Here is a 12,660-nt window from a genome sequence, read left to right as displayed (position 1 = left end):
TCGGCGTGCTGCAGGGGAATTTCACCTCTCACTGGGCTGCTTCAGTGTGACTGGGCCTTTAAGAGAAGTGATTATTTGTGTATACACTAAGAAAAAAAGGAACGGTATCACATAAGGGGGAGGAATGAGGAGCAAGGGGAGATGAATCCTGGCAGCTGTTCCTGTGTTGAGTCCTGAGCAGGACCAATCTGTGCAGCTCTGCTAGGGTTCTGTTGGGTCCCCGCCTCGCCGGAGTCTCCACCTGTCTTGGTCATGACCTTGATTGCAACCTTGCCTTTTCTTTTTCCTCTCTCCTGTTTTTCTGGGCACTGAACTCAAGTCCTGAACACTGAGCTACATCCCCGGCCCTGTTTCGTTTTTAACTTTGAGACAGGGTCTGGCTAAGTCACTGAGTTGGACCTGAACCTGCAACCCTCCTGCTTCAGCCTCCCAGAGTGCTGGGGTGACAGGCACACACCCCATCCCCAGCCCCAACCTCACCTTTTCTGGGAGAAGGCCACACTTGGCTGCCACAGCTGTGATGCATGATTCTATCACCAGGGCTCCTTGCGGGAAGCCGAATCCACGGAATGCCGTATTGGATGGTAAATTTGTCCTGCACGCCCTACCCCGGAACCTGAGGTTTCGGATTTTATATGCATTTTCCAGCTTCAGGATGAGAAATTCTATTACCTGCAGTGGGCAGATGGATGTGTACACGTGCTGGGAAGTGCTCTGAAAGCGGGTGTGGCACCACGGGCTCCTGGGCAGGCTCATTCCTGAGCCATACCTGCCCTCCGAGTGCTCTGTGAGGGCACAGATCCTCTCTGGATCTTCCTCCTCTGTAAGGGCAGCGGTGTCCCCTGCCCCCCCAAGCCCAGTCCTCTCTGCACCTCCCCCTGCTAGTGGCTCCACCCCGACTTCTTCCATTTGCCCTGTACTTGGACTTTGGAGTCTCAGGAGGAGAAGCCCTGGGCGCCGAAGCGGGCAGCACCCACCAGCTCGGAGTAGTCCAGCACGCAGCCTCCGTTGATGTAGCACTGGATGTCCAGCGCCTTGATCCGCCCACTGTCCATGAAGCCCACCTGGCACAGAGGAGGGACCTCTCAGTCAGTGGCAGCAAGCAACACCCGAGGTCCCAGCCGTCCCGGAGGATGCCCGGCCCGACCTCTGCTGTCACTGTGCGGCCGAGGTGGCAGGGGCTGGTGCCCTGGCCTGCCCGCACACGGCCACACCCAGCCCCTGTTCTTGGGAGACTCCCCGTGTCCTCACTGCCGGGGCAGGGGCACGGGTGGGGGGGGATAAGCAGGTACTGAGTGTGGGTGCCATCTGGTGGCTGCTGGGTGGGGAGGAGGGAGCTCTTGGGCAGCCCGTGTGAGCTCCTCCCGGCTCTGAAAGGAGCAGCTCACACCCATTCATTATGCTAATTTACAAATGGTGGCTGAGACTCTTAGCCCATGCTCATGGGAGGCGGAATGGGAGTGAAATACACATAGAAATACACACAGACCCAACACCTCGGTCCATGAATGCTGCTGTCTGCAAATAATTCTGTTGGCAAACAGAAGTATTTAGCAAAGTTTTGCTTGTGTCTGTGAACACCACATGCGGTGACAAACATCGCCACAGCTGTCTTCCCCAGAGTTGTGGACTGAATTAGTTCATGAATGTGCTGCCACTTTTAATGTTTTTTTTTTTTTTTTTTTTTTTTTTTTTTTTTTTTAAGTTCTGGGGATTGAACTCAAGGCTCTGGTGCTGATACATCCCCAGACTTTTAAAGTTAATTTTTTTGAGGCAGGTCCCTTTAAGTCACTAAATTGTCCAGTCTGGGCACAAACTTGTAATTCTCCTGCTGCAGCCTCCTGAGTGCTGGGATGACAGGTGTGTGTCACCACATCTGGTTTTAATACATTATTTTCGGGCACCAGGAATCGAACTCAGGGCCCATGCTTGCCCCGGCTTTAATAACTTTATCTTTAATACTCACTTTATATTTTCCAAATAACGGGTGCCTACCCCCAGTTATTAACATATCTTCATCACGATCAAGGACCAGACGAACAGGACGACCAGTCCTGAGGAAACAGAGCTCAGGCAGATTCTCAGCCGCCTCCCTGCTCACCACTGACTTAGCATCCCCTTGTGGAGCTGTCTGTTCCTGTTCACCCCCCTGGCATCCCGTCCAGCCCCGCCCAGGGTCCATCCACCTCCCTGACGGCCTTCCAGCCCCCACATGGACTCCCTGCTGCCCGTGAGGTCTCCGTGTTCTGTGACACAGTGGGTGGAGACCTCGCTAAGGGTGCCATGGCTTCACCCCATCCAGCCACTTAGTGCGTCCCACCTCGGCCACCAAGGGGAGGGGCTGAAGGCGAATGGAGTGGACAACAGTGCTGGACAACTCAGTCAGGCAGTGTTCACACCCACTCCTGCTAGTCCTGGCCCGGGGAGGAATGGGAGACGAGCTGCCTCCCTCCCTCTCTCTCCCTTGCTCCTCCCCCTTTCCCTTTTTCTTCCCCTCCCTGCTCCCCCTCCCTGTTCCCTTCCTCTCCCCTCCTCCCTCCATCTTTGCTCTGGAGAGCAAACCCAGGCCTCAGGCCTGCTAGGCCAAGGCTCCACCACTGAGCCCCACCACCAGCCCTCTTTTTTTCTCTTAGAAATCACTGTTGGTTCTGGGAATCACACTGGGCAAGTGCTACCACAAAGGCAGGAACTCCCAGGATCTGACCTCAGAGATTCAGGACAATGCCCTGGGGTTGCTTGGTGCCTGACACTTGGTGCAGTGTTAGGCACCCAGAGGCCAGCAGGGCTCTGGGCAGGACTGCAAGGCTCTGTCCTGTGTGAAAGCCCTGATGGGGATCCCAGAGCGACTGTGTGGTCGCTGGGTCCTGTGGGTGAGCACATGGGCTCAGGGCCTGCTGTCCCCATGCTGGCTGCATCTGGAACTTGCTCTGTGCCCTGCTGAGCTCCCAAAGGTGGTAGGGCCTGGGCACAGAGGGACAGCTGGGCAGGGGCGCTGCTGGAAGCAGAGACGTGTCCTGGGGCCCCGAGGAGTCCCTTCCTCTCCCTGCCCTTCTCATCCTGGGACCCAGGGCGGGAGGGAAACAGGAGCAGGGCACATCATGGCCCCACGTGGATCCTTTGGGACAGGGCAGTGTTTTCTATGTGACACACCCGGTGCGACATTGTGAGGCTGTGCAGGACTGGGAGGTGGGCAGGCATCCTCACCCACATCCCAGGACGGAGTGCCTGCGACCCTGCCTTGCCACCTGCCCTGCTCTGTGGCACCGGTGACCCGGGCACTCACTTGATGGCGCCCACTGCTGCGATGGCCCCCAGCATGGCTGATCTCCCCTGCTTGCCCCCGAAGCCCCCGCCCACGCGCTTCACGTGGCAGGTGACCCGGTTGAGGGGGACGTTGAGGGTTGAGGACACTGTTTTCTGGAAGAGAGATCACAGAAGGTTCGTAAGTGGGAGAAGCTCTCTGTCTCCCCATACATCTCTTCAGGCAGAAAACTGGGGTCCTGGGGGCAGCTGTAGGAGCCCACTCCTGCCTCTCCCTGGGGCTGGCCGCAGAGGATGTGCGGGCCTCTAGGTGAGCTCACCATCCAGGCAAGGTGGGCCCCTGTCACAGAGTCTGACCTGTGCCTGATGCAAGAAAGTGGACCTCATGTTGGAAGTGGCCATGGGTGCTTTCTCACTGAGGAGACCAGAGAAACCCGAGGCCCTGGGTCTTGTTGCTTTATGCATGTCCAGTGCTTGGGCTCCAGAATCCCGAGCTAAGACAGCTCTGCTGTCCCATGACCCTCACCTGCATGTGGGCTGGGTCCTGGGTGGACGCATAGATGTCCAGCTCTTGGTCCTCGACTTTGGGAATGACCAGTACCCTCTGGGTTTCCATGTAGAAATGCTCCTGCCCCCCGACATGCACCTCTCCTGCAAGTGGGGGAGGGGGAGACGTGGGTGTGGGCCGGGGCCTGAGCCAGCCCCACCTCAGAGCCAGGTGTCACCTGAGGGTGACTGTGTCAGAGGCCACGGCTTCAGATCTTTGTTCTGTTCTCCCTACTTGTCATGCCACACACATGTGTGCACACACACGGAAGAACAGTAGTGGACATGCCGCGACCCAGCCTTGGCAGTGACCTTGTTGGGGCCGTGCACATGCGGTCAATCCCTGGGCGCTCACCTTCTAGGATGTGGTCCACGTCCTCAAAGGCCTCCTCCGTGTTTCCAAGCTCAAGCTTCTTCTCAGGGCACAGGAAGGAGCTGTGCCCTATGGCGTCCTGAGGAAGGAGAGCACCGAGGTCAGTGGCTCCCGCCTGCGCTCCCTGGAGGCCCATCCTGGCAGAAGCTCAGAGCCCCACATCACAGATGCCAGGCCTTCCGGAGGGCACAAGCCAGTGCCAAGGAAACAGCGGTGTCCCTGAACGGGTCCTGCACAGCGAGGTTGCCTGGGCTCCGGGTTCTCCGGCCGCAGGGAGGGGGCAGCGGCCTGTGCTCACCTGGATGCTGAGGACCACGGGCTCCAGGTCCTCGTAGGTGACCCTGACGCTCCCAGTCGCTTGCCTCGCCTGCACATCTGTCTCTGCGACCACTGCACAGATGACCTGGCCCACACACAGCACCTGCAGACCGGGGCACAGGATGCTGGGGCAGGGACAGGAGGCACAGCCTCCCCTGGCTGGTGACTCAGGTGTCTGCGAGCAGGATAATGTGGGGTCATGGAGGGCATGGACTCAAGGGCCACTCGGCTTAGGAGTGCTTTGATGTTCCCCATCGCCCTGGTGCTTCCTCACTCCAGGGAATGGACAGAAAATCGGGCTGGAGGGGCTGAGGCCTGGCACCTCCACCGCCGGCAGAAGCGTGAGCTGTGACCCCAGGCTGGGGCACCCAGTTGCTGTACCCATGGAGTCACTGGGAAGGCGGCTGGCATATGTACCTTGTCCACTGCCAGCAGCTTGTCGTCCTCGGTGCCATTGGTGCCTGGGATGTCCTCGGCTGTTACTATGGCCACCACCCCAGGGAGCCTGAGTGCCTCGGCTGGGTCCACTGACCTGAGTACAGAGAGGGGCTGAGGCCCGGGAGGGAGGAGGAGTGGGGTGACCAGAGCCCAGGCTGGGGACAGTGTGCCACGGGAGCATCCCTGGGGGCAGTCACCGTGTCATGGTGATAGTGATGCAGGCGTTTCCCCAGTTGGTCAGCAGCTCAAGACCCACCCTGCTCTGGGCCTCCCCAGCAGCCAGGGCTCTGCAAGGCTGGGAAGGAGGCCTGGGCCCACATCGAGATGGCCTCCCTCCATTGCCCCAGTTATCTCCAGCCCCCCACAGTACCACGACCTCCCATCAGCTGCTTGGGCTCAGGATGTGCAGGGAAGGGCACAGCCCTTGGGGCACCTGGGCGCTTCCCAGGCCTGCAGCTCTTCCGTACTTACACGATCTTTGCATGCGGCCTGGTGCTGGTCACCAAGGCCATGAACAGCTCCTTGTCCACCCTGGGGAGGTCATCACAGAACACTGCCTCCCCCGTGGCATGTTTCAGGCCCGACAGGTGCATGATCGAGCGGCCCACCGGGTCCTGGGGTGGCTGCTGAGGGTCCACTCTCTGCAGGGAGGGTAGGTGGGGGCTCGTACCAGCTGCCTCTGGTGGCCTGGCCAGCCCCAGCTTTCTAGGGAGTATGAGGGACAATATGGTGACGTTGAGACAGGGAGCAGGTTGGGGAGGTGGGGAGCAGCCTTGGCCCCTTCTTCCTGTGGTTTAGAGGTCCCCTGCCCACCCTGGTTCACATGGGCACTGTGGGACAGCAAAGGAGCCCTGCTGACCTCATACATCTGCACGCCCCGGGGCACCATGATGGGGACGTCCTCTAGCGCACCGAGGGTCTGGTCTGGGAGCTGGGGATACTTCCAGGTGTCCTGGAGGACAGTTCAGCCATGAGCAGAAGCTGCGCAGTGCCCTGTGCAGCGAAGTGACTCGGCCGTGGGGCCAGGGGCCAGGAACCGTGTCCTCATTGTCTGATGTCCTTTCCCTAATTCGGGTGGACCTTGAAGGGCTGCTGGGTACTAGGGAGGGCGTGGCCAGTGGGGAGCCAGAGTTTTGCCTGCAAGCGCAAGCTCATGTCTTCTGTGTAGGTGTGTGCATGTGGGTACATGTGTGTGCACGTGTGCATACAGATGTGCGCACATGTGTATTGTGTGTGTCTGGGGGGAGTGCTGCCTAAGTCACTTAGAACAAGCAGGAGCCCACCATCCACCAACCGCCCCGGTCCTGATTGTCCCAGGCATTGAGGCCTCCCGCACAGCTGCTGGGTTGGAGGTCTCCTTAGGGTCTCGGGCACGGGGCTAGTCTGCACCCCAGCCAGAGGCGGAGACACTTGAGGACAGTGAGTGGCAGGCTGGTGACGGCGTGGAGGGTGGGCGAGTGATGGGCATGGAAAAGCAAGAGGGGGAGGACAGGGAGAGGAGGAGTTTTGCTTTGCTTAACTGACTCCAGAAGTTCAGCCCCAAAGGCAGAAGGCGCCCTGCACATTAGTATACTGCTGTGCCCATTAGCTTTGGCAGTTCTGGGAAATGAGACTTTGTCACACTGAGTGTAAAACTCTAGCATAAGGGACTGCCAGGCAAGTGGGTGGTGACGTGGCCAGGACAATGAGTGACCTGGATGACGTTTCTATGCAGGGCGATCACTGTGCCCAGGCACAGTGCTATCCAAGTGTGTGTGTCGGGTCCGTGTAAACTGTGCATCAACACAGTTTAGGGTGAAAGAAAAACCAGAGTCAGAAGCGTGGCGTGTTCAGTGTGGGGAGGGAGAAAGAAGATGTCTGCCACTGGACCAGGACAGGCGACAGGGACAGCCAGGCCACCCACAGGCGTCTGCAGAGGGCCTGGGAGCTCCCACTGTGGACAGCTGGTGTAGCCAGAGGTTGGGCTTAGCGGGTCCTCCCGTGTGTGCACGCCACCCCAACCCAGGACCTCAGAGAGAGACGTCCCAGACATGGAGGGTCTGATTTATTTTCTGTGCCCTCCTCCCCCGAGCTAGGGATTAGACCTATGGGTGCTCTACCTTGAGCTACACCTCCAGCCCTCTTCATTTGGAGAGAGGGTCTCATTAAACTGTTCATGCTAGTCTCAAACTTGCAGCCCGCCCGCCTCAGCCTTCTGTACAGCTGGGGTTACAGTGTGTGTCTTAGTGCCCAGCTGGAGGGGTTTTGCTACAGAGACCTTGAGGTACAGTGAGGTCCTTGGGAGGGACCCTGATCCAGCATGGGAGGTTAAGAAGGCGACAGCTGGGCACGTGCTGGGGGGTAGGGCACTGAAGGCAGGTGTGGGGTGAAGCTTATACATGGTAGAGGACCCCAAAGGTTGCCGGTCGACACCCAAAGCCAGGAGAGCGTGTGAGCAGAGGTCTCAGCCTGGGACCAACTGGGACCCCAGATGTTTGCCAACCATGGTACACTCACACTCAGGGTGCGTGGGGTGCACGGGGGCTTCAGGAACCGGTGGGCCTTCAGCTCCTGCAGAACCTGCAGGTAGAACCTGAAGAGGAAGCTGACCAGCAGGGTCCTCCTGAACTCCACCCTGCCACCAGGGGCTGCGCCGGGGATGGTGACCTCGCCCAGGACCAGCCTGCAGGCTTCGTCCAGTGTCTCCTCGGTCCAGTGCCTACAGGGATGGGGGGATGGGGGGAGGGGAGCCAATTAGAGGCCATTGGAGCCCAGGCAGCCGCTAGACAAAGACTCGGAACACAGGGCTCACATCAGGGGCCCGGAAGGTGGATGGGAGCTGGCTCCACCACAGCACAAAACCATGCTGGAACCAAGCAGTGTCAGACACAACTACATGGCCAGTGTCACCGCGCAGGACAGGGCTTGGTCCACACAGTCCTGTGGGGGCTTGGGGGCACCGGACCAGGCAGCACCCAGGAGCCAAGTCATGCAGCAAAATCCCAGACAGAGTGGGCAGGGAGAAGGTGCGGGCGTCCCCTCAACCTCGCTGGCCTCGGCTGGCTCAGTGCTCACTCACCTGCCCAGGAGCCGCTGGCAGGCCTGTGGTGCCATCACCGTGGTAGTCCCCACCCCGCCGTAGGCGATGCTCAGGTCCTCGATGGTGTCTGTGCCCTCTGTGAACCGCACGCGCATGCCGGCGCTCACGTGTGGTGAGGCGTTCTGTGGGGCCTGGGCCTGCCGGAAGCTGAACACGAATTCCCACTGTGGAGACAGAGCCACTGAAGTGAGGGCAAGGAGACGCAGGACCCAGCAGGCAATGCCACCTGCCCTCCCGGCCAGGGGCAGGAACTGTTCCCTCAGTGACACCTCCAGGAGCTGGGTGCAAATGCGGCCTGGGCAGCCTTCCCAGAGGAGGGAGGAGCAGAGTGCAGCCTCTAGCAGAGCGGAGCCACATTCCTGGCTTGTGGAACCTGGCACCTGCCCTTTGCAAAGCCCAAGAGGGAGCCGGACAAACTTTCCCCAGTGGATGGGCACGGAGCCGGGCACAGCTGCCCCCACACAGGCTCTCAGTCTCTGTACAGGCTGTGCTGGGTATGTGGGTGTGTGAGATCCTTCTGTCTCTCGCCACCCAGATGTGCTGTGGCGGGGACTGGGCAGCCTGCATCTATGGAGCGGAGCTCCATCCTGGGGCAAAGTGTGGCTTCGCTGAGGCCTGATCTGCACTGCAGCCCCTGGCTCAGGGTGCTAGGTGTGCACTGGGTGTGCATCTGTGTAGGTGTGCTTTCATGTCAGTGTGCACTTGTATTTTGTACACATGTGTGGCATACATGTGCAAGGGTGTGGGCTTGGCAGGTGTGCATGTGAGTGTCTGCTTGTGTGTGAGTGGGTATGTGCATGCATGTGTGCATGTGTGTGACTGAAATGTGTGTGAATGTGCAAGGTGTGTGTGTCAGCCTCCCTCTGTGAAGCTGGTCTTGGATTCAGGCACAACCTGGGGAGAGGCTGGAGGTCTGGAGTGGGTGTGAGTTTCTTCCTTGGACGCTGGATCTTGTGCTCCCTGAGCTGGTAGCAGAGTGTGGAGGACAGAAACCCAGAGCCCTGCTCCTGGAGAAGGGGCAGGCAAAAGCTGGGGCCCCGCTGGGACCCCATGGTCCTCTGGTACCTGTAGGGCCCCAGTGCTGGATCTGTCACCTGGCAGGACAAGATTCCCACAGGGCTTTCCCCCTGCCGTGCGTCACTCTCCTAAGGGTGACTGAATCTGACAGAGGGGAAATGGTGAGGGGCTCTGTGGGTTCTGACCTTCTGAGAGTGTGGGATGTGCACGGACTCCAAGATCTCCCCCGGCTGCAGGCTGGCGCTCACCACCCCTGCCAGGAAGTGCTCATCCAGGGAGATCAGCCTTGCACCCCCTGTGAAGACAGTGCCTTGCAGTCACAATTTTGTTCTTGTCCCAGGGAGCAGAGCCGACCCTGCGCGGCAGAGGACTGGGGGCTGTGTGCCCCTGCCACTCCAGGGCCCCTCTGGAGTCGCTGAGTCCTCTCCAGCCTGGCTCCTTCCCAGTACTGGGGGTGGGTAGAGAGCAGGGCTGTGGGACCTAGGCTGGGGTGCAGGGCCACTCAGGGGAGTGACTGTGGAGGTGGGGTACACAGAGGCCCTGGGCAGTGGCCCCTAGGCTGCGTTTGTGAAGGAGGTGACCAGAGAAAGACAAAGCCACCTGTCCTTGAGGCAGTGCTTACCTTCTGAGCGCAGGTGGAGGGCCGCCTGGCCCACAGCAAGGATGGGGTTCAGGTCTGAGTAGCTGTGCAGGCTCATGACGTGGCCCCCAAGGGACTGAACAGAGAGAAGCACTCACTGGGCCCTGTGCTTTGGGCCGGGAGGAACCTCCAGCTCCCGGTGTCTGGGCCTTGCTGCCCAGAGTCAGGGGGAAGGGGAAGGCCCACAGTGCAGTCCTAGGGGAAGTCTATGCCCGTCCAGCCACAGTGACCATTACTGGGTCCCAGGAATGCCTCACAGCCCTGGCGAGGTGGACTGAAGCCACACAGGAGGAGCCCTTGGCCAAGGCTCTGAGCTGGGAGGGCAGAGCCTAGACCCTGGCCCCTCCTGGCCCGTCCTCTTCAGCAGTGACTGCCCCACTGGCCAGGCCCCCATTGCCCTGGGTGTGGCAGGCCTCCTGGACCCTTGCTGCCACCCATATGATTGTACCTCTGTTCCCAGTGTGTCCTGCCTGGGCCCCGTGGGCCTGGGGAGCCCTGACTGGGAGAGGACATGTGAGAGGGCTGTCACAGGTGCCAGTCCACCCAGGGCCTCCTGAGGCACCATGCAGGGTGCAGAGGCAGCATGGCCAGCACAGTGCTTTCCCTTGCTTGGCCAATTGTCTGTAGGGGACTGCGGGGCGCAGACGGAAAGGCCCCTGCTTGATGGGCCACTCCGCCTCTGTGAACGTGGCTGAGTCTAAATCAGGTGCTTTGAGAGGCTGCTTGTGAAACAGGTGGAGTCCTGGTGTCCTTTTCTCACCAGTGTGGCTGCCGAGCCACTTCTATGCAGGGACACTTTGGAGGTAAAGCACTCTGCTCAGCCTGTAGAGGCCCTGGGGCAGTGAGCCTGCAAACACAGCAGAACCCCGAGAGGCTGGCCATGCCACGCTGGATGCGGTGCACGTACCGCCAGGTTCCGGACCTGCAGGCCGGCCACACTGCGCAGGGCCTTTGCAAGAGCTCGGAGCGTCTGTGTCTTCTCGACGGGCAGCTGGGAGATGCTCTTGGCCAAGATGTCCTGCAGCTGGGCCAGGCTGCAGCTGGCACCGATGGTCAGGCCTGGGGAGCAGGGCTGTGTTGGGTCTCGGTGCTCAAGGAGGGCATCGTGTCCACTCCAATCCCTGGGCACGGGGCTGCTTGGGGACTCCTGGGCCCCGCAGCCAGAGCAGCAGCCCAGCCACTGAGGTGGAGAGAAGGCGGCAGCAGCAGGGGCAGGCGGGGTCCTCCTGGGGCTGCCTGGCTCCCGGCTGACCACAGTTGCCACTGACTGAGCCTCACCCCGACCAAGAGCAGCAGCACAGGGTCACTGCTGCCCAGTCCCATCGATAGGTCCGTGAGGGACATTGGCTGGCGGGACACACACGGCCTGGGCAGCTCCTCTGCCATCTGCTGCTACTGCTTGGCATGAGGAAGACGGGGCTCCCAGGAGGGAAGGGAGTAGGGGAGCCAGTGGGATGGGCACTGTCCTCCCCCAAGGGCCAGGTAACTCCACTGTGGCCAAGGTTGTGCCTGTGCATGTGAGGGTTGTGGGGGCACTAGCACAACCCTCAAGGTTTCTCTTCGGGAAGGAAATGAAGGGTTTAGGTCAATCTTCAAAATGAGGATTGGGAGCCAAGCATGGTGGCACATGCCTATAATCCCAGCACTCAGGAAGCTGAGGCAGGAGGGTTTCTGTTAATTTTAGGCCAGCCTAGCTACTCAGTGAGAGTCTGTTTCAAAACACAAAAGATGAACAAACAAAGATGTGAAGTGGTCACCCAAGCAGCAGGGATGCCAAGGTCAGCCTTTAGGGTGGACCGTGTGTCCCCAGGTCTAGAGCGGAATTGGTGCTTGGAGGCTGCCTGCCCCTCACCCCAGGGGGCACTGGGGCTCAAGCTGGTCTGTTCCCATCTGGGCTTAGGCCAGCTTTATGTTTCTTCTTGTGGAACAGTTTTGGAGACGATTTCCCCTCCCTAGAGCTGTGGTTATGAATACTGGGAATGTACTGAGCACAGCACCCCCTGCCCCTGCAGCACCTGACTGCCCCGATTCCAGCCCTTCTCACACAGTGCACCGGCCTCTCCTTCCTGTCCCCACCCTCAGCAAACCCTCCACTCCCCACTCCTTTCCTGTGCTGGCCCCGCCCAGGTCGTGCCTGTGCAGGGCATAGGTGCTGAGTCTGGCAGCCCTGTTCACCTCCGGATCTGCCCAGGACCCACTGCATCCTCATCACCACAGGTTCCCCTGGAATCGGTCTTTACCCACTGCAAGAACCCTGCCTTGCCAGTCCTGATGACCCACACCTGCAATCCCACTACCTGGAAGACAGGGAAGAGGGGTGGCAAGTCTGAGGTCCGCCTGTACACCTCGGTGTGATCCTTCCTCAGAAAAATAAAAATGAAAAACAGCCAGCGTGTAGCTCTGTGGCAATGCACTGCCTGGCACACTTGAGGACCTGTGTTGCACCCGCAGTGCCACAAACAATCGACCCCAAACCCTGGCTTATCCTGGAGGAGCCCGGGAAAGCAAAGCCTGTTCCCTACCATTCAACCCCTCTCCCTTCCTGGTGGAGGACACCAAACAGGGTCCTCCCACGCGACTGTGAAGGTCCATACCCGGCAGGTCACAGCCTGGTGCCTCTGTCATGCAGCTGGAACAGGCAGTCCCGCCAAGGCTGCTGTACCTGAGTCCTCACACGCCATTCTGCAGCATGTGTTTAGGGATTTCCCTCCTGAACTCTGCCACTCCTCACTGCAGTCTACATAAGCCCACACCTCTGGGAGTCGGAGGCCCACCGGTCAAGCTGAGCGTCCTGGAGACTCCCGATGCGGAGGTCCCAGGGGAAAAGGCACCAGCCAAACACGTCCTTGCTGCGCAGGTGCGAGGTTTGAACACACAGCAAAGTCAACACGAAGCAGAATAGGAACTTGCTCCCCAAAGAGCACCAGAGGCAGCCTGGATGCAGGACCCTAGGGCTGAGGGTGCATTCTTGGGTGGGTGTGTCCATGT

At 59.8% G+C, this 12,660-nt stretch overlaps 1 protein-coding gene across 2 annotated transcripts in view; it reads right to left on the bottom strand.

Annotated features, from left to right (window-relative positions):
* The window catches only part of Aox2 (Aldehyde oxidase 2), a 37,430-nt gene that overhangs the window by 14,992 nt on the left and 9,778 nt on the right, over nt 1–12,660 (bottom strand). For both annotated transcript variants that reach the window (NM_001278764.1, XM_063258718.1), the window contains 15 exon segments: nt 481–672; nt 978–1,064; nt 1,967–2,054; nt 3,284–3,417; nt 3,788–3,912; nt 4,163–4,259; nt 4,479–4,601; nt 4,916–5,030; nt 5,408–5,577; nt 5,796–5,888; nt 7,433–7,634; nt 7,995–8,179; nt 9,218–9,327; nt 9,655–9,748; nt 10,580–10,731. In NM_001278764.1, coding sequence (NP_001265693.1) covers nt 481–672; nt 978–1,064; nt 1,967–2,054; nt 3,284–3,417; nt 3,788–3,912; nt 4,163–4,259; nt 4,479–4,601; nt 4,916–5,030; nt 5,408–5,577; nt 5,796–5,888; nt 7,433–7,634; nt 7,995–8,179; nt 9,218–9,327; nt 9,655–9,748; nt 10,580–10,731 — 1,967 coding nt within the window.

Source organism: Cavia porcellus, unplaced genomic scaffold (assembly GCF_034190915.1).
Source record: "Cavia porcellus strain 051 isolate PalLab524CR breed Dunkin Hartley unplaced genomic scaffold, mCavPor4.1 scaffold_12, whole genome shotgun sequence".
Taxonomy (NCBI): domain Eukaryota; kingdom Metazoa; phylum Chordata; class Mammalia; order Rodentia; family Caviidae; genus Cavia; species Cavia porcellus.
Note: the sequence above shows the minus strand (reverse complement) of the source record. Positions and strands in the feature narration are given on the sequence as shown.